Source organism: Pezoporus flaviventris, unplaced genomic scaffold (assembly GCF_033815535.1).
Source record: "Pezoporus flaviventris isolate CSIRO_AGI_PZ_B2104156 unplaced genomic scaffold, CSIRO_AGI_Pfla_v1 ptg000002l, whole genome shotgun sequence".
Lineage (NCBI taxonomy): Eukaryota > Metazoa > Chordata > Aves > Psittaciformes > Psittacidae > Pezoporus > Pezoporus flaviventris.
In genome coordinates this window covers 74,800,721-74,821,684 of record NW_026892550.1, presented here as the reverse complement: position 1 = coordinate 74,821,684, position 20,964 = coordinate 74,800,721, and the positions used below count along the sequence as shown (strand labels likewise).

The window sequence follows — 20,964 nt, the reverse complement described above, 5'->3', positions numbered from 1 at the left end:
GCTAGTTTGGGTCAGGTGTCCTGTCTCTGCTTCCTCCCAGCTTCCCCTTCTCCCTGGCAGAGCTGAGGATGAGAAAGTCCTTGGTCAGAGTAAACATTACTTAGTAAGAACTAAAAACATTGGTGTTATCAGCATTGTTCCCAGGCTGAAAGTCAGAAACACAGCACTGCATCAGCTACTAAAGAGAAAAGTGACTGCTACTGCTGAACCAGGACAACCTCAGATGCCATTGGAAGTAAATTTTATTTTAAAATACATTTTGGGGTTGTCATGTTACTGCTTATAAGTTGTTAATTTATTTAAAGGGATTAAGCAGTAGCGGAAGTTAGCAAGATACTACTTTTTCCAATCCAGAGAAAATTACTTGTGGGTATCTTGCTCTTTCCTATGTAGCAGAGTCCTCCAAGAACCATTCCTAAATAACATAAAATGTAGGCTGGCTTTCTCTGTCTCTCAGTCAGATAGAGGCTGAGTTTGGATGACTTCTTTCTATAAGGCAATAGAAAGTCTGTGATTTTGGGTGGTCTTGTGGTTGCCAGGTCCTGTGTGGGCTCATTGTTGCTGCTGCTGTTCCCTCTCTACCTTTCTCCTTCCACACTTGTGCATTTAGCTTCTTTGATCATGAAAATTTACTAGGGATGATTGAAACAGCAGAAATTTCTGAAAGAAGTTAGCTGCAGCTTACTCCTTTTGGCTACTTGAAGTTGTGGGGTTTGGATCTTGCAGAATGCAACATTTTAAAGCAGATCAGTGGTACAATTTCTTGCTCTTGCCATTTCTTCCTGCTTTCTCCCCTCTAAGCACCACCACCACCAAGCAATAAAGCTAGTTTTTAAAGGCTGCTTATCTGTTACAAAATAAATGAACATTTAGCGTCTGAAAGTTATATATGCTGGAGGTTTCTTGTTTGCTGTGGGTTGGTGAGGTGTGTGAGGGGGTCCACATCCTTGGCTGGGGTGATGATCACGCCATGATAGAGGGAGAGAGGGGGACTAAGTAGTACCAGGCCAGGTTGAAGGCACAATACTTTCATTCTTCCTCTGCTTTTCTGCATGGGTAGGGCAATGGTTGTGGGCCTTTCACCTAAGGACATTTATCTGCTGTAGTGCTGGCTGAGGGGCCAAGAGTGGTTACAGGAATTTAACTGCATATTTGATGGTAGATTGCACACTTAATTGTCTTGTTTATGAAATCTTAGAGCTAAATGTTGTATATGTTTTCATCTTTCTAGTGATGAAGCAACCATTATCTCAGGGACAAGGCTCGCTCAACAAGTCTTGAAAGAAGTTCAAAGGGATGTAGAATTGTGGATATCCTTTGGAAACAAGAGACCTCATCTCACTGTCATATTAGTAGGAGACAATCCGGCCAGTCATATCTATGTCAGAAACAAGATAAGAGCAGCTACAGCAGTAGGTATGTGTTATGTGATATAAATGATCCTGGTAAGCATAAGATGCTGTTAGTTAACAGTAAGAGAAAGTGGGGGGAGGAGCACTCTTTGTATCTCAGTTTAATTTTGTGCTGGTTTTCTCCTCTTCTTCCCTGATGAACTTGAAGAAAAAGGAGTTAAAGTAATTTTAATGGCCCATTAATGGTAGCTTAAATTCAATTCTGTATTTAGGAACATTAGGGAGCAGTTTGCACCTTTACTGCTGGAAACTGGAAACTGAAGAAGAACACTAGGGTTGGGTTTTTTTTTTGATAGTTCAGTGTCTTAACTGGGGCTTGGTGAATGAAGATAAATAGAGTGGAATTATGTTAGGTTTTAATTCTTTCTTCATGACAGTTTTTTTGCGTTTTTTTTCTAAATATGAAATACTTGCTTAAGAGCTTGAAGTGCCTGTTAGATTCCTTCTTTTTTGTATGTGCATTTTTCAGCCTAACTCCACTGTGGTAGCAGTCCATCCTACCCTAGAATTGTTGGGAACAGTGATTAAATAGATATTGAGAATAGCCTTTTTCTTCTCAATGTCACTAAATTCTTCATAATATCAGTCTTCATGTGCATCTGCTGTATCTCATGGAATTTCTGTCCCTTGGAATGCTCTAAGTTCACAGTCGAGCCAGGCAAACCAATACAAAAGCAAGGCTGTGCAGCTCTGAATAAGGAGGGCAAAATTTCAGCTATAATGAAAGCAAACAGTGAAGTGACTGATAACACCTCATCTTCAGATGAAAGTGTAATAGCCTAAATGGGAAATATGAGTGTAGTCGCTCTCAGCGAAATGGCAGTCTTTTGAAGTAACTTGAAAAACTTTATTTTCTAATACTGAGTTTTGTGGTAGAAAAGCTGTCAGATAACATGCCAGTAATGCTAGTGGTAGCTTTATCTGTTCAGTTGTAGTTGTAATTGTCAAAAGCATGTTTGTAGAAAAGTTAGATTGTTCATTTTCCAAATACTTTGAAGCTATTGTTTAGTTTTGGAGCTGCTGGGTCCAACTGTAGGGTGTTGGTGGTCATATATTTCTGTATGTTTTGTTGTAAGATGATACTTGACATCCAGAAATACAGCATTAAAGACCAGAAAATGAAAACAGACTTTCTAGTAAGTCATCTGTGTTTATTTAAGACAGTTGTTAAGTATCACACACATTTTCACACAAAATGAGTAAGCTGTTTGTAGATAAATTTCCTGGTACTAACATGTCTTCTGCTTTTGTTTTATATCAGGCATTTCTAGTGAGATCATACTGAGGCCTAAAGACATATCGCAGGAAGAACTCTTAGATATGACTGTAAAACTCAACAAGAATTCAAGAGTTAGTGCTTTGTTAGTTCAGTTACCTCTCCCAGGTAGGTGACATCTTTTGCCCCACTCCTTCTATACAGTCAATGTCAAATGAAAGAGTTTGACAGTTTTGAGTTACAAGACTATCTTGGTGACAGAAAAAACTCTTGAGAAAGGACATGCCTAGTGATTAGTTGAGATGTTTTTGTTGTATACTAGCCTGTACTTAATTTTAAACAGAAAAGCTAATTAATTCATGAGAATCACTTCGTATTTTCAACCTTGCCTTTTTTGTAAGTTCAGTCAAATGCTGTGTCAAGGAATTTCCCTCCACAGACACACTTTACTCAGTTTAGTTTTATATATATATATATATATATGTATTTATATTTTTTGTCATGTTGCACTGTTTAGCCCTGAACTCCAAGACCTTTGCTGTATTTTCCTCCCCTATGTCATGCCAAGTTGTACTGTCTTGCAGTGATTCCAGGTCTTGCCTTAGATATTTGATCATGCTTTCTATGCTATTCCTAATGTTCCTAGTGAGCTTTGTGCTAAGGTCCTAAAAGCTTCTACTGTCCTCTTGGTTTTTATTTCACTTCTCCTAATTTGCAATAAAATCTCTCTAAAATACACTTGCCAGTAGCTGTCAAAATGGGATTTTGGCAGTGATAAAACTTTTCATCTAAATCTACGTAAGTCAAACTGGTAAAACCATCGCATGCTTCCTGATGGAGAGGAACCCAAATTACTGGAGTCATGTTAATAAATAGACTGGCATGTTGGGTTGCCCCATCTCTGTGTTTCTAAGTGTTGTCTTTGATTGTATGTTTATGCCGTGTTCTGTGAGAGGCAGGAGCTGCCTTTTTGGCATGATTTCTAGCAGTAGCTGGGGCTCCAGGGGCTGCTGTTTTTACGTATCTCTTATAATAATGAGGCTGAAATGTTGTTTTGAGGTGAGCTTTTCATTTCCACTCTTACTCCTAGTACTGGTCTTCACCTTCAGGGAATTCTCGCTGCCTTTATTTCGTGTAAGCAGAAATGGGGTCAGGTGCTGAGTGTTGAAGAGATGCTTGCTTTGTATTTGTAATAAACACCAGTGTTTGTGGTTAGGAAGTTTGGCGTTTCCTATTACGCTAAAGCGAACTGAAATCGGCCACTTGTTGAAGTAAGTTGACCACAAGGTGGGAGTATAACACAGATAAGGAGACCTTGGAATCTTCCCCACCAAGAGAGGAACTCTGGGAGCCAATGGAATGTGATCGGTTTACTTGGAACAAACATCTTTCCCACTAAGAACAGATTAGGGGAAATAGGAAATGGAAGAATTTTCATTTCAGTAGTAAGAACTCATGCCAAAGATGGAGCATTGCCAGCCTGTAGATGGAAATCCTTCTGTCTGAAGGACAGAGAAAGAAATGGGCTCATCCAGTCTTAAACTGCCTGCCCTTGTTGGTATGTGGTTCAGAAACAGACTTAAGTCTCGAAACTGTGAATTTAAACCTGAATTTTAACACTGAAAAGAAAAAAAAAACCCACACCACAAACCCTGAGGATAATTCTAGTTGTGTAATTCAAATGTCTGATGCTAGTCCATTGTTTAAGCCCTGAAGTAAGTGGTTGAGTATCCCTTGCAAGAACATTATGTCTGTCCTGGTAACTACATAAAGACTAGTTAGCCTTCCTCAAACCTATGAAACTTGCTGGTTTGGGGCTTGGCTGTTACCTGCCTTAATAAAAATCTTAGAGTAATTTAATCAATAGCAGGACTTCTTCAGCATTGTCTTTAGAGGAAACTTAAATATGCAAGTTATCATGAATAGCAAATGTTCAGGAGGGTCTTTCCAGAATAGATGTCAGCTATAGCTCTTATTGTTAGATTTTTTATTAATTTTTTTTTTCACTCCCAAAGGAGCTTCGTAAGCAAAAGGGCAGAAAGCTAACTTAGCTCATTTTCCAAAATTCTTCTTATTTGCCTTGTAATGGAAGGAGACAAAGCCTTCAAGTTGTGATAACTTGATCAGTAGGGGCTGCTTATTCCAGAATTGAGGTGGTTGTGTGGGGTTTGGGGTTTTTGCAGTAAACCACACACAGGTGTGGCTTTCGATCAACATGGGGATAAAAATACAAGCAGAAAAAAGCCTTGTTCTCTTCCACTGTTGTGAGCTGGAGCAACTTAACTTTGAGGATTGTCATCTTTGCCTGAGGAAAACTTCCTTTCTGTGCACCTTCAGAGTGTGTTACTTCTGATGTGGTAATGGTTTTGTGGAGGGTTTCCTGTATCTTTTTTAGCTGCCTGGAAGATGGCTATGGAATGTTAGATATTTATTTGAGATTGAAGATGGAAAACTCAATTTTTTAGTTATAAGCGGCAAGTATGAGGCAGGGGACCGTATGTCCATCTGCTGTGCAGGACTGCCAGCTGAAGCGTGGCTGATTTAGTGGAACTGGCTGCTAAAGTCATAGCAGTGTCACAGTAGAGCTGCTCAAAATTATTTCTAGGGAGCTTGTTGCTCCTGCTGAGCAGCTTTCTCCTTGCTTTGATCCACATGGTAAGTTTTCAGATCCTTTTTGTGCTAGGTTTTTATTTTCATCAGCTTCCCATTCCAGAACTAGTCTTTATTTTTTGAATGTCAACAGTAGAGACACATTTTGTTTGCTGTGTAAGAGTTTCTCTATGTGCATGTCAGAGGATCCGGGCAAGAGATGCTTGGTGTAGTCTTGTAAGTTTGGTTAAAAGGAGAAGGGTGAGTGCAGATAGGAACTTGGCATGCAGAATAGCTCAGAATGACAGTAAAAGAGTTTGACTGTCAGTTGAGAGGAGACTAAGCATGTTCTGTGAGACTGACAGCAACATCCATCAGAAATAGTCTTGTTCCTCTGGGAATAAATGAGGCTACCTGCAGTCAGGTGGGAACAAATCAGGAAAATAAATTTCTTGAGGCAAATAAAATGTAGTCATTGAATAACATAGTAACTGTCTATACAGTTGGTATTGAATTGGTTTCCTTGTTTATGGATGGCTTGCTCCACATGGTGTTGTAGAAGTGTCTGTTTTGAGGAGGGAAAGATGCCCATATCTTCTTTTCTCCCTGTAAAGTATGATTTCTTTCCCTTACACATAAATGTATCTGTGATCTGTCTCTATCTGAGAAGCTGAAGACAGCAGTCAGGAGGTATTTGTAAGAGCAGTGAAGTTTCAGTTTGATGAACAACTGACTTCCCTAAGGTTAACAAATTTTCTGTTGCAAAAGCTGTTTAATAGATTACTCAAAATTTCTTATTTATTTATTTATTTCCCAAGTTGACGTAAAAACAAGACTATGGTTGCCCTCAGTGTGAATGAGGCTAGTCTGACCTGTAGGGCTCTTTCATCCATGTACTTAGCATCTCAATTTCCTCAGATCCTTCTTATTAGGAATCAGAACAAATCTTCCTTAAACTGAAAAATGGCGTGTATCTTAACAGTCTGGTTTAAATCTAGGGTTTGCTTTCTGGGTCATTTATGAGTATGGTTTATAGAGCTGCTCCTCTGGAGTGTCTATGTATGTATGGGGTTTGTAACTTTGCAGAAGTAGGACTTGGTAATGCTTTTTTTTTTTTTTCTTTATCAGTTTGTGTGTTTATGCAGTGTAAACTTTAAGCATCTGCAGACCTATTCCATATCAATAGCACATGATAAATGCACATGAAAAATGTTCATTGCAACTACATGAGTAATAAATTATGTGCAGGTATAGTCATTTAAGCTAAGTGTAGTGTTTTGGACTCATCGGTATCAAACAACTTTGTTTTCTAACAGCTCTCTGGAAAAGTAGAATACATTTTGGTTTTGCTGATTAGAAGATTACTACTTACATTTTTCAAAAAGGGGAAATGAAAGGCAGACCTGCAAAGTTATTTCAGCTTAGGTTATCTTTGGTGATCTTAGAGACGGGTAATAGGCACAGTAACTTTTCTCTTTAGATTATTTCTTTTGAGCCACTTGACAAGTAACACTTTCAGAATGCAGGAGCAACTCTGAAGTGTCTTGCTTGAACGTGTATTTTCATAGTTACAAAGTCATCATTCTCAGTTGAGTATCAGCCTCTCATATTTTGACTGAATCTGTTGTCAAAACAGTGTCAAACTGAAGCATTTCATTTTCAGTAGATGACTTGAAAAGGTGAATTTGTAACTGCTGCCTTTAAGAGGGGGGAGTATAGTGTATTCATAATGAATAGTAATAATAATTACCTAGCTAGAAACAACTTGTGTTTCTCAGTGTAATGATTCAGGTAGTATTGGCATCACCTGACAAGTGAAAGAATTGTAATGTGAAAAATTGTATTTCCTAGATCACATCGAGGAGAGAGCTGTTTGTAATGCTATTGCTCCTGAAAAGGATGTGGATGGATTTCACATTATGAACATTGGACGCCTGTGTCTTGACCAGCCTTCTATAATACCTGCCACTGCTGCTGCCGTTTGGGAGATCATCAAACGGACAGGTAAGGAAATGAACGGTATTGAAACTCTTTTTATCTTGGAAGGATTGAATCAGGTGTGAGTTACAAGGTGCAGTTAGTCTAAAGATACTGGGCCGATGGAAGAACAAAAATTTAGAGCATTAATCTAAATAATGAGGTGCCAAATAGATGAGATTTTTTTTTGCCAGTAGCATAACTATTAGTTATGTATAGGCAGTAGTCTGCCTAGAATACTTGGTGAAACACTTCAAATTACTTTCTGTATTCTATAATCATAGAATCAACCAGATTGGAAAAGACCTTTAAGATCATTAAATCCAACCATTGCCCCAGCACTGCCAAGTCTCCCACTAAACCATGTCACTGAGGGCCTCAAACTTTCCATGCTGATCTGATGGACCAACCCTTCCCATCCTCTGTCAGGACCCATGTAACATCCCTTCAGATGCCTTTTTAACCTCACTCAGCATCAAAAGAGCCAGCAGATGTTGTAAGGAACTTTTTGTGCTATTGCTGATGTCCTGATTTGAATGTGTAAGTTCTTCTTAGGGGAAGGACCAACAGCAAAAGTTGGAGCATTTAATTCAGTATTAGGGAAAAATATGCCTGTGGATTTAATGGTTATCATTTCATAAGTATAATATACATGTTCTTATTGGTGGATGTAAGAGTTTCCATTGCCCTTTGTGGTCAGAGAAGAGAAATGAGGTCACTCCAAAGGGTGATTCAGATAGCTGGCGACTCAATCAGGTTCTGTTTCTCTAAGGTGAAAGTTGAAAGTTGTTTTGCGGATTCCTCCCTCAAATTCAGCCTTGGAGATTTTCAAGTTGTGTAGTTGTCAGCAGTCAACAAGAGCACGTAACGTTATCTTGGTGACTAAGAATGAAGGGTTTAGGTGTATCAAAATAGCAGAATATAATTTTTTTTTTTTTTTCCTATAAGGAATACAGACATTTGGGAAAAATGTTGTAGTAGCGGGAAGATCTAAGAATGTTGGAATGCCTATTTCAATGCTTTTACATACTGATGGAGAGCACGAAAGGCCTGGAGGTAAGTCCGTGAGTGTTGTTTAAAAGCTTCCATTCATGAAATTATGAAAATCAAGCTGACCAGAGGATTTGGACAAAAAGTGGAAGCTTTTGTATCTTGTGCAATATTTACAACTACAGCAAGAAAGCGAATTTGCTAATTTATTATGTATTTCCTGACATCTTCTCAGAAGAGCAGTTTCTGGACTCGACTTTTTCTGGTATTACATCATTGTTTTGTGCTCCATGGGAAACAGCTACTGTTTAAACATGGTTAGTGTTGAACATTGAGGGTAATACCTGGCAGCATGGCCTTATTGAGCTGCAGAGGTTCATGTGATATTTATACACAGTAATACAGCTGCATGCCTTATCCTTGGGTTTAGTAATATTAATTTCAAGGTTTTCATATGCAAGTTGTCACACGCATGTGTATATACACACATACATAGATGAATATGACACAATTCCTGTATTGTGCTATGTTTGTTAGGTGGTGATTATGAAAATACCCAAATGACAAACACTTTTCTGTGTGAGCTCTATGATACTACACATTGACGTGGGGGATTTTTCTGTAGTGCACTATATCCCTCTGGAAATTGGGGTTGTAAGGGAAATATTTTTAAGTAATTCTAATTGGAGAAGCATGCATGTGCCACTATAATTGTGCTGCAGAAAGAAAAACAAATAGAATTTAAATAAAATAGTGTTCTCTTGCAATTTCATTTTGATGTTGGAAACTGCCATGGTGGTGTGCACAAATGAGGTAAAAACGAATGATTAATCCCAGCAATGTTTAATAGGAGTGCAGTGAAATCTGTTATTAATATAATAAAACACAAAAAGCTTCTCACTAATCATAGAGTTGGCTTTTCCATTCAGGCTCTGTGGGAAAGTTGCTGTTTGAAACTTCTCTTAGTGTTTGAATTGTAATTACCGTCAGTGCATACTTCTGGTCTCATCCCCATTCCCATGAAAATGAGTAGCATTTTTGCCATTTGATGCTAATATTGCCTTGTGTATATTACTGGCAGTGTGGGTTGATGTTTGAATGAAGCTTTATACAATATTATGTTATGTTAGTTATGTTGCCAACTACTTGCATGTTTCTCAGCTGGAGATGGGGAGCCCTAGTGACCTGTGATTCCTTAGCAGTTTGTTACAAAATCCATAGTAGTTGCATGGGTGGGTTTTAGCTGTAACTAAATACTGGTTTATAGCTTTCAGCTTTTGAGGTAGTTGGATCTGTGGCTCAGTTTTATTCACTTGTATCCTGGTTTGTAGTTCTTGTTTGACTGCCTACTAGTAGTACAATTTGGTTTGGAGGGCTAGTCCATGAATTAACTTTGTCAAGTATTCTGTGCAGGGACAGGAAAACGTTTGGATATTCCCTTACTGGCACTGGAAGCTAAGTGTACAGTTAACTTACTGAAGTTATCTTTGCTTATTCTGAAGACATGAATTTATTTTTAGGGTGGTTTGTTGGTTTTTTTTCCAGCTTGCCGAGTATTAGTACACAGCATAAATCAGCTGTCATTGAGAAAACAAAGGAATTTTTATTCTTAGTTCCCAGTAAATTAGCATTAAGTATGTATTTGTGGTGATAAACTTTTGTGGTTGGTGTATAGTCTTCACTCCTGATTCACAGATTGGGCTGTCCTTGAAAATCTGGTTAGTGTTCTGCACTTATCTTCTTTGCTATTTTGTTTTATTATTATTTTGTTTATTTTCTTTCTCTTTGTAGGTTTTAGTTGTGGTTATTTTTACAGATTATGAACAAAACTGAGAAGCTGGGGTCTGTCTTCATGAGTGATTTGTTGTGTGTAGAAACCATCATATCCTGCAGATGGCGATACCTGGTTAGATGAGAAAGCAATCTGAACCTTTACAAAGCAAACGGTGTTTGGTGGGGGCAGGTCGAGGGGCTCTCTCTATTTTATAAGCTGGTGACTTAACTCAGCAGTATCATGCAGAATCTTAATGGCTAAATGTATTTGTCTTCTTACAGTGGAAATAGCTGTATGAAGTAGTTGTTTATTTTCTGTTTTGGCATGAGCACAAGTAAATGGATAACCTACCCTTTCTGAGGTGTCTGTAAGCTTCTGGACTGCTATTCTGAAGGTAGGGGCTTCCCCCCTTGGTTTTTGGATTTGGGGTGGTTTTTTTTGTTGGTTTTTTTTTTTTAATCTCATTTCCTTTTTGGTAATGAGAGCAGTTACTTGGTTTCAGGAGCTACCTACCTGCACATTCCTCACTAAAATCTTGATGAGGAGAATACCGCTGACTTTCTCAAAGATGTGACTGTTTGTAACTTCGGATTTTATCCATTAGTTTTTCTCAGCCTTTCTGCTGAGTACAGGGTAAGAGGTCAAAAGAATCCCATTATGTGTATATTTTTTAGAAGTAACAATTTGTGATTTTGTGTTCATGCACATCTGTACTTTTTTGTTCTCATGATTTGAAAATGCCTTTATCTGCTTCTCTTCAATGAAAAGGTATACATTACAGAGACTGGAGGAGAAGAGGGATCAAAGATGAGGGGGAAGAGCAGAAAAGTCAGAGTGCAGACAGGTTGAAGATGAGATGCTTGAGGAGAAGAGTTAATGAGATAAGAGGCACAGATTAAAGCAGTCAGACACATTCCAGAGGAAGCAGATCTGGTGGCAACACCTGAGATAGTGAAAACTTTTAGCTTAATGGTTCATCATGTGTCTTAGTAGTCAATGATGAGTGGAAGGTGGAGAAGAGGGGATGTAATACCTGAACACTGAGCAGTACAAATAATTGACAGGGAGAGTGTTGGGAGGAGTCTGATAGCTGTTATCTTTGCTGTTTTCTTGGGCATTCCTGAGGGGATCACGAGTGGTGGCTGTAGGATGCAGTGAGTCTTCAGTCCCTATCCCCATGACAGTCTGTTTTGTGTGTTGTAGTTTCTCCTCAGTATCTTCATCAAACAGCACAAGGTTTTTAATCTCTTACTAAGGAGGGTTTATTTGTAGTTTCTTGCCAAGAAATGTGGATACATGCAGGAGCAGGCCTCAGATCTTTTGAGTCTGACCAAAACGATGCATACTTTTGTATATGATAATGTCAAACACTTCATACTCTGGGATGAAGTAAGGGTTCAACTGGTTGTGTTTTATCAGGGCATGCAAGAGATGGTAGGGTCAAAGACTAAACTCTGACTCCAGGGAAACACTATTATGAAGTTGGGTCACAAGTACAGGGAAGACTGTGATCATCAAGGGAAGTATCTAGGGCTCTTCAGGACAGATGAATGACAAATGTGGTTGAGGACAGAGATTCAAACGTGGTGAGCTTGTGTTTGAAACTTTAGTTGGTGACAAACAACTGAGTCTTATGGCACACAGTACAAATTGTGCCTAGACACTGGATTTCATGTTGGGTTTGCTCTGTGTGATTCCTCTAAATGTAAGGAAGCTGATGAAGGACTGAGTTAGTCCATGATGTATAAATGAATTCATCCTGTGAGAATTATTAAGTTTAAATGTATTTTTCATGTGTGAGCAGCAAGTGTTGTGAGCGTTGTGCCTATGATAATGGCACAACTTGGGGTGCATATATGATGCATCCCAAGACAAATCTGATGATCATCTGTACTGTTGTTAATGTCCCCAAGTAAATGTTGTACAAGCATTGTATATGTGACAATTAATTGATAATCTGTTACATTTCAGGTGATGCTACAGTGACCATCACTCACAGATACACACCAAAAGAGCAGCTTAAGATCCATACGCAACTTGCTGACATTGTAATTGTAGCTGCAGGTAATACTAGTTATTGTTAATACTCCAATTGCAATGTTCAAAACCTAAAAGGTAGACTTTGGTGTCTGTGTTGGTGGCACTGCTGGCTATTTCATGTTTTACCAAACAGTAGGTGCTCATGTTTGTTGAGGGTGTGCAGTAAGTAGGATTTCTTGTAAGAAGGGCAAGTGACTTGGCTCTTTATTCTTGCCCTTCACATCTGCAGACTCATAAACTGTTTCTGGTCACATGTGACACCTTTCCCTTAGGGAGACTTTAGAGTGAACTCAAGATTGGGAACCAGTCAGTGCATAGTTTATACAGGTATAATTATGTAAATTAAAACATTCTCTGTGCTGTGCAAAAATCATGAGTCATTGAAATTTTGACAGGAGGGTTTCTTGAAATCAGCTGGAGGCTGTGTTCATAAAACAATGGTAGCATTCCCTCACTGTTAGGATTAAAGGCAACCTTGCCAAATTAACTGATAGTTTTGGTAACCTAACGTATGGCTGAATTTATTTTTTTTCTTTTACAATTATCGTGTGAAGAGAATAGTAATTGCGTGGAGGAAGGGGTGCAAGAGATCAGCGTCTTTATTCTCAAAGCAGTGTAGGATGAAACACTTAGTTTGACTAGTCTGGAATAAAGAAACAAGCAGAACTGTTTCTCAGCAACCTCTGTTTTTTTTTGTTTATGGACATCCTACATAGAAATATAAATTAACTTAAAGAAAACAAACCCGAACAATGCAACTTAATAAAAACCTTGGTAAAATTTCATGTCCTGTCACAGCTCAGGATAGCTTCCTTGACTCATACCAGTTTGAAGGACTACAAGAGGATTGCATCTTTCCTCTTTTCTCCTCCCTTCCTCTTTCTTCATCATCTTCAAGACCAAAGTCTTGCCTACTTAATTTCTAGATGAAGACAGATAGGTACCTGTCTAAAGCTCAGCGCTTCCTGTTGCATTGAGATGGCCTTTGCTTCAGGGCTTAACTGTACTATCTCTTTCTCATGCCAGGTCAGGAACAAGAGATGGCTCAGTTGGTTCCACATAGGATTACCCAACTGTGGGCATGACCAGAATTCATGCGCTGTGAAGGAATGATGATGATAATGTATGTGCTGAGTGGAAGTAAACTAGTGTCCTGGGTTCAGTAGCAGTCATTTTTCTCCTTATTAGTAGCTGATGCAGTGCTGTGTTTTTTGACTTTCAGCCTGAGACCAGCACTGCTAACACCGATGTTTTTAGTTGTTGTTAAATAATGTTTACCATGGCCAAGGACTTTCTGAGTCTCACGTCCTGCCAGGCAGGAGGGGAATCTGGGAGGAAGCAAAGACAGGACACCTGACCCAAACTAGCCAAAGGGGTATTCCATACCACAGCACGTCATGCCCGGTGTAGAAATTGGGGCAGTTACCCAGAAGGGCTAGATCACTGCTTGGGTCGGGCTGGGTTTTGGTCCGTGGGTGGTGAGCAGTTGTATTTTCTTCCCTTGTTATTTCCCTTATCATTGTTATTATTGGTGGCAGCAGTAGTGGTTTGTGTTATACCTTAGTTACTGGGCTGTTTTTATCAAGAGTTACATTCTTTCAATTCTCCTCCCCATCCCTCCGGGAGGGGGGTGAGGGGTGGTGGGGGGATGGGGAGTGAGTGAGCGGCTGCGTGGTTCTGGGTTGCCGACTGGGCTTAAACCACGACAACTAGTAACTGTTCATCCAAAGTCACTGCTTCCAATTTTATCATCACTTCTGATTTTTATGCTGAACAGTTTGCCATCAGTTACGTTTGCAGTTAAAGGGTTCAGTACCGTGTGTGTTTTGTGTTTTCCTTGTGTCACTTGTAACAGGAGCATGATATAACAGTTGTTACACAATCTGAGATACACTTGGAATGATGCAAAAGCATACAGCTGAATTGTGCAAACAGCATGCAGCCCTGTCCAAGTGGCTGTGCTGGGGAAGTTTATGCTTTAGAAAGTTGGAATCCTTCCAGGCTTCCTCTTGTTACTTGAGAATTCTGCACATTATAGCTTCAGGATCACGCATTGCCTGGAAACGTGTGACCTGTTCAGTGAGTGTTGCAAAAAAGCTAGCTTGTACCCTGCCAGATAGGAACAGCTGCTGTCATAGGCCATTGTGCAAGGTGTGCACATGGAAAACAGTCTTTTATGCATGTCTGCATGTAGGCGCAAGATTTGTATTCTTTTTCTCCTCTTCCTACGGAGTAATTTCAGCAGAGTCATCTGCATTCTGGCTCCTGGTTGGTGACTTGTTGCAGGGAGTCTCTTCATTCTGATGTTGTACTCTCTGTGAGGAGTTTTCTGTTCACTTGCATTTCATGGCTTTCCTAACACTTCAAGTCAGGGGCTTCTTTTATTGCCTTGGAGTTTGAGAATATCCATCTTCATGTATTTTCTCCCATATGTCCCTAGGAAAACCGGAACCCCACTTTTCCTGCCTGCTTTGATTGTAACTATCCATGTAGATTATTCCTTCCCAGCTTTGTTTCTCTTCTGTTTAAAATGTGATTGATAATTTTCTACAGAAGGCACCAATGAGAGATTTTCCCACATTCTTCAGTCAGTGCATTTTAGGAATAGCTGCACTAATGCTTATCTCTTCCTACTTGGTATGTAAAGTAGGCTTAAATAAATAGATCTGCTCATTTGGTTTGGAGGTTAGTTCATTTGTTGCTATTAAGTATTTGGCCTATTATCAAACCATTTACAAAGGGTGTAACTGTGCAGCTGTTAATGTGCTTCTATCCCTATCATGCATAGATCATTTACCCCCATAAGGCTGAGGCATTATCCAATTAACAGCCAGCTTGCAATGGATTGCATAAGAGCATGATGAAGTAGACATAGCCAGATGTTATCAGGTGGCATAGGAAAGAATTTGAGGTCTTGGCTTGCCCAACATTAGAAGGAGAGTTTCAAGCTTGTGTCCTATGGGGGAGTGAGAAATCGAGAGCAGAGAAGGTTCTTGTATTGCCTGTATGCCAATGACTAACTGGCTGTCATCCAGCGCTTCAGATGAAGCCAAAGCTCTCGTACACCAGTGCTTGCCTCTGATAAAACTAGTCTCAAACCAGATGGATTTGCTGTTTTCCTTTTATTTCTCTCCGTCTGAGAGAAGGCTGCTTTGGTGGAGAGAGGGGAGCTTAGATTCCCCCTTTGGAGATACCCTATTACTAGGATGAACGTTCCTCACAAAACATAGAACTGATGGAATTGCTCAAGAAGCAAAGTGCTTTGTAATTTCAAAGTTGGAGTTTCCCATCACTTCAAGTTGGAGGTTGCATGGTAGGAAAGAAATTCCAGATTTTATTTAAAGTGAGTACAGAGGAAAGAGTACCACTGATGCAATTAAGGTACATAGGCTAATGCAAATGATGTGTAAGGAGTTGATGTTCTTGGCTCTCTGATAGCATGCAGTGACTTCGGTCTCAGATGCTGCTTTGCCTGAATGTTCCAGAAGAGGCTTCATTTGTTGTGACTGTCCAGGAAGAAACTTTCAGGTGTGTAATCACATGATGCTACTGTTGATAAAGCAGCGCTACTACATTAGTTGCAAGATAGACTTTTTTGTAGTTAAAATGGCTCTGAACTACTTTGAGCCTACTGAACTACTATTTTTGAAAGGGAGGTCTTTTCTGTGCATCAGGAGGAGCTGTTGGCATGCCATGGAAGTTTTGCCTCTAGAAAGCTGGATGAGATTGATCTCCTCAAAGTAAATGTGTGATGCTACCTGCAGTTTTAAATCCAGTACGGCAGTGTTCTTCACAATATGGAAGGCATTTATTTTCCAGGACTACTGCCTTACAAAATGGTGGTTTGCCACCCTGTTTGGTAAGGAGCTATGTTAGATTTTGTGTGTAATAGATGTCGCCTGAGAGGTGAAGAAGGGGTGTAGGGCTGAGGCCAGGCTGTATTTTTCTTTCTAGCTTATGAGAGGATCAGGTGAAGAAAGTGTTGCTTGGAAGGCAGTTGCTTCTCTCCTACAGACTGAGCTGATGCTGTTTATTTTGGGTAAATCTGAAATGGCCATTTTATTTTTTCCTGTTTGCTGTTGTGGTTTAAGCCCAGATGGTAACTCAGAACCATGCAGCCACTTGCTCACTCCCCCCCTGCCTCCTTCCTGCTCCTGGAGGGGTGGGGAAGAAAATGGAAAGAATGTAAATCCCATGGGCTGAGATAAGAACAGTCCAGTAACTAAGGTATAATACAAAACTACAGCTGCTACCACCAATAATAATGATGATAAGGGAAATATCAAGGGGAGAGAATATAAAACTAAAAGGGGAAAAGGAAAACAATAAACAGAAGTGATGCACAATACAGTTGCTCACCACGCACCAACCGATACCTAGCCTGAACCGAGCAGTGACCTGGGCCTTCTGGGTGACTTCCCCCAGTTTCTATACTGGATGTGACTGTGATACAGAATATCCCTTTGGCTAGTTTGGGTCAGGTGTCCTGTCTCTGCTTCCTCCTGACTTCCCGTGTCCTTTGTCACTGGCAGAGCATGAGAGTGAAAAGTCCTTGATCAGAGTAAGCATTACCTAGCAACAACTAAAAACATTGGCATGTTATCAGCCTTGTTCTCAGACTAAAGTAAAAAATGCATCACTGCACCAGCTACTAGGAAACAGAAAAAACAACTGCTACAGCTGAACCCAGGATACCTGTCTATTGTTTCTAGGTGATGGGAGTCAAAAATAAGATGGCAGGGTAGATCAGAGTGTCTTGTCACGCTAGCATTTATTTTGGTTTTTGTAGTAGTGTATTTTCATGTAGTTCATGTTCACTAATTAAGTGAGTGGTTGAAATGTTGTGGAAGTAACAAGTATATGAGAAATTGGAGAAATGTATATCCAATGCAGATAATACAAAAAGCCACGGAAGTAACGTACAGGGCTTGCTTCAGCAGTTGGCAACACTTTGGATCAGCAGGCCTCTGACATTTTTATATTAAAGACTTCTTGTGGCTCACAGAGCATCTTCATGGCCCAGCTTTTCTTTGGAAATGCTATGAAAGGGACTTACTACCACAAACCAGGAATTAACTGCTTCATTGAGATCATGTCGATTATGTTTGTGACTGCAGGCTTAGCTGAAAATGTTTAGTAAAAATGAAGAAATATCGCCTTTCATTCTCATAATTACAAACTGTGTGAAACTGAGGGATTATTGTTTTCTGTGTGTGATGTATCAAGAAACATTCAAGTAAAAAAATAACCTTTTTTGTGCACACATACATAAGCATGCACAGCCCTTGATATAATTTAAACTGATGACCTAAAGCTGCCCAGCCATGTTAATCAAATTCATCTTGATGATTCCAGGTATCCCAAAGTTGATTACAGCTGACATGGTCAAAGAAGGTGCGGCTGTGATTGATGTAGGCATCAACCATATCCATGACCCTCTTACAGGAAAGACCAAGCTAGTTGGGGACGTGGACTTTGAAGGTCAGTGAAACACTCTTTGTAAAAACCAGTTGGATAAATAGATTGAAGTTTGTGAGATTCATTCTCAATAAATACTTGGAATAGCCAGTGTCTCAAATGAGATGACACTTGCAGGAGTTTTTCCAATTTATTTACTTAGATAAGAGAACTAACTGTGTTCATCTGCTCTTAAGAGATGCTATTATTGAACAGAAGAAGTGTTACTTTTAATTACACATACTAGCAACCTTCAAGAGATGCAGATGAGCTCTTACCGTAGTGTGGTGACAGATGCTTATCACCAGGCTTCTTCAATTCTTTGTGAGTCTGAAATGTTTCAAGAGTAAGCAATAAAAACAGTTTCTGCTTTTTCACCAGCAATGGGTCTCCCACTGTTCATAGCAAATATTATTATACTACGGCTTTTCAAGCCTCCTCTTATGCTCTCACTCTACACTTGTTTATGAAAACATTAACTTCTGCTTTAGAAGCGTCCTTTATGCTAAGGTTTAATGTGGGTTCATGTGAAGCTGTTGAAAATATTTGTCCAAGCAAGCCTAACAGATAAAAAATGGTGATGGTGTTACATATTGATCTTTTTGTTTCATGTGTGGCCGAGCAAGTTCACAGTGTAATGCAGTTAAGTATCTCTGCTCTGGAGGAGCTCCAGACTGGAATAGCAGGACTGTTGCAGTTGAAAATTAAAGCTTACTGGCAGAGTTGAGTGTGGGAAGCTTAGACAGCATTTACCCACGTTATTAATGGTTCTCAACAGTTCCTTATTTTGATAAGTATGAAAATCACCCACAGGGTTTTTTTTTTATGGTTATTAACATCTTGGCTGGCATAATGTCTCAAAGCTTAATTATATTCAAAATGTTTCTAGCCAGCTGTATGTGTTTGTAATTACCTCATTCCCTCGGTTCCTGCTTTTTTTTTTTTTACTCATCACACATGATACTTGTCTGTTAAAGTCAGTGGAATTAACTGCACAAGTGTAGCTAAGGGATTGTCTTGGCGTGCATTTGGAAGTGTGCAACTTGTCTCTACAGTAGTTACAGTAGGAAAATACTTTCGCAGTACAATTTGAAATTATTGTTTTGTTTTGTAATCCTGGTTGTACTATCACAAGTAAAAAGCTGTATCTTCTATTTTCAGAACTGAAGTATAGAGAACTTTCAGGATTTTTTTTGTTTGCTTAGTAGGTATGGGAGGAAAAATGCTCTAACCTTTGAGAAACATGTAGTTTTATCCTTTTTGTTTGTCTTTCTTTAATCATGAGACCTTCTCAATGCAATATAGGTGTAGATTCAGTGACAAGGCTGTGATTCAGAGTTTCAGCAATGCACTGTATATGTCTCATCATGTCTGCTGTGGGTTGTTCTCAGGATTTTACTTGGGGGGAGGGAAGATCCAACAAGGAGGGAGGAACTTCAGCTTGGATTATGCCACTACAGTTGCAAGTAGCATTTCACTGTGCATTGCCAAAGGGAAATTGTTGTTGGTTCGTTGGTATCGGTGAAAGTTTCAGTAAATCTCTTAACAACAACAACAACAAAAAAATCACAGTGTATGCAGTTCTACATACTAACAAGTAAATCGCCCTCACCAAGCATTTGATTTGGCAATGAGGAAATGGAACAAGCTAATATATTAATGTAGCAAATTGTTTCATCCTTTTCCTTTGTCTTGTCACTTGAGTGAATTTGCATTTAAGCCCCAGTGGAAGTGGTTTTTGCAGGTTAAGGCCAGGTACATAACTGGCTGGCATGCTATGCAGCACCGGATTGTGTAGCCCACCAGTATCTGTTGTCTCATCATCCCCTTCTTTAAGTAGGGAAATGTTATGGGGTGAGCAGAGATTTAACTGGGTACCTCTGTGCTTGTCAGACTTAATGGTGTATGTGAGGCAAAAATGACAGGATGTATTATAGAATATCTTTAAACTGTATCTGTGATTTCCTCCATCCCCATATGTCCTCTTTTTGCTTGGCAGTCCAAACTGTGTCTGCACAAAGAAAGGCTTTTTTTTTTTTTTTTTTTTTCTTCACAGTAGTTCACTGAGCAGTTCCCAGGTATCAGAAAGAACAAGGCAGGAAAACGCTGTACATGTGGAGGTCAGCTGCAGAGTGCTGAGGTACCTACCCCAATATTGCTGGCCTTTCTTCACCTGTATGTGCATCTATCTGTATATAACCAGCACAGCACATTGTGTACCCCTCTTTATGTTAAGAATTTGCCAAAATCTGTGCCCAAGGGAGGGGGACTTCTGTAGCTTTTGGGAGCCACGGGAGGGGGGGTGAACTGACAGGGAAGAGAAGAAGCAGTATCATCCTTAGGTGATTGCCAGTACTGTTGTAGTTACTTTGGAACAGCAAGTTTCAGTCTCAGGAAGGGAGACATGTTTCTGGGAACAGGGTAGCATGTGTGTGGGAGTACTTGGCCCTTGTTTATAGGGCCTTTGTTGCCACAGCAGTAATGCTGAGGGGGGAGGGCTGCAAGGACCAGAAACATGAAATAAAGCAACAGCTTACACAGAGCATTTAACTGGAATGGCTTTTTTGGGTGGAGCACCATTTCCAGGAGTAACTGGTAGAGCAGGGTAATAGCATGCCAGTGTAGTAGCTAACCTTTGAGACTGGAACTGGAAATGACCCTGAAACCAAAGTGTCCAGAACTCACGTGGGGTTTGCTTTAAGTGCTTCCTGTATTTCTTTATGATTCCTCCCATATCTATGACAAGCAGTCAGTAATGCTGGGGTTTGAGTCTTTATTGGATGTCTATATGGAAAAGAAATCCTTTATGCAAGACCTTTGAAGGAAATTCTTTCCTGTTAGGGTGGTGAGGCACTGGAATAGGTTGCCCAGGGATGTTGTGAATGCTCCATCCCTGGCAGTGTTCAAGACCAGGTTGGACGAGGCCTTGGGTGATATGGTTTAGCGTAAGGTGTCCCTGCCCACAGCAGGGGGGGTGGAACTAGATGATCTTAAGGTCCTTTCCAACCCTAATTATTCTATGATTCTATGTATCAGTGGAGGGGTGTATAAATGAGGATGGATCTCCTAGCTCATCTGTTTTGCACAGCCCAGGCCATGTAAAATTGATGCTGGGAAAGGAGTGCCACCAGGAACAGGAGGTACTCAAATACTCACTACTGAATGGCAAAGTGCCTCAATAAATGATTGATATGGTATGGGCTGATGGGTACATGTTAAGAATTTTCTTTCAGTGACTGCAGGGAAACCAGGGAAATGAATACTATGAACGTGGGGAATGGACCACATTAACATATTGCTCCTGGATAGACCAAGTGTACGAGAAAGAAACAGTGGAATGAGAAACAGGGAAATGTATCCTGTCCTCATCAGCAACAGGACTAATGACCACAAAATCATCAGACAAGTTGCTTGCAACTTGTTCATGCAGTTTAAGGGATTGACCATAATAATTTTGGAGTCCAGTTCCTCCATGGAAGTGGTGGTCCTGTAGTTGGAACTTGGCTACA

General features: G+C 39.9%; 1 protein-coding gene across 8 annotated transcripts in view; it reads left to right on the top strand.

Moving 5' to 3' along the window:
- The window catches only part of MTHFD2L (methylenetetrahydrofolate dehydrogenase (NADP+ dependent) 2 like), a 65,753-nt gene that overhangs the window by 6,779 nt on the left and 38,010 nt on the right, over positions 1-20,964 (top strand). For 4 of the 8 annotated variants that reach the window (XM_061463531.1, XM_061463516.1, XM_061463524.1 and 1 more), the window contains exons 2-7: positions 1,232-1,416; positions 2,674-2,796; positions 7,069-7,221; positions 8,143-8,250; positions 11,930-12,022; positions 17,354-17,479. In XM_061463531.1, coding sequence (XP_061319515.1) covers positions 1,232-1,416; positions 2,674-2,796; positions 7,069-7,221; positions 8,143-8,250; positions 11,930-12,022; positions 17,354-17,479 — 788 coding nt within the window. Of the gene's footprint in view, positions 1-1,231; positions 1,417-2,673; positions 2,797-7,068; positions 7,222-8,142; positions 8,251-11,929; positions 12,023-12,796; positions 12,962-13,024; positions 13,100-17,353; positions 17,480-19,514; positions 19,596-20,964 lie in introns of those variants that run through there. The other 4 variants (XR_009745136.1, XM_061463567.1, XM_061463550.1 and 1 more) reach the window with 4 other exon arrangements.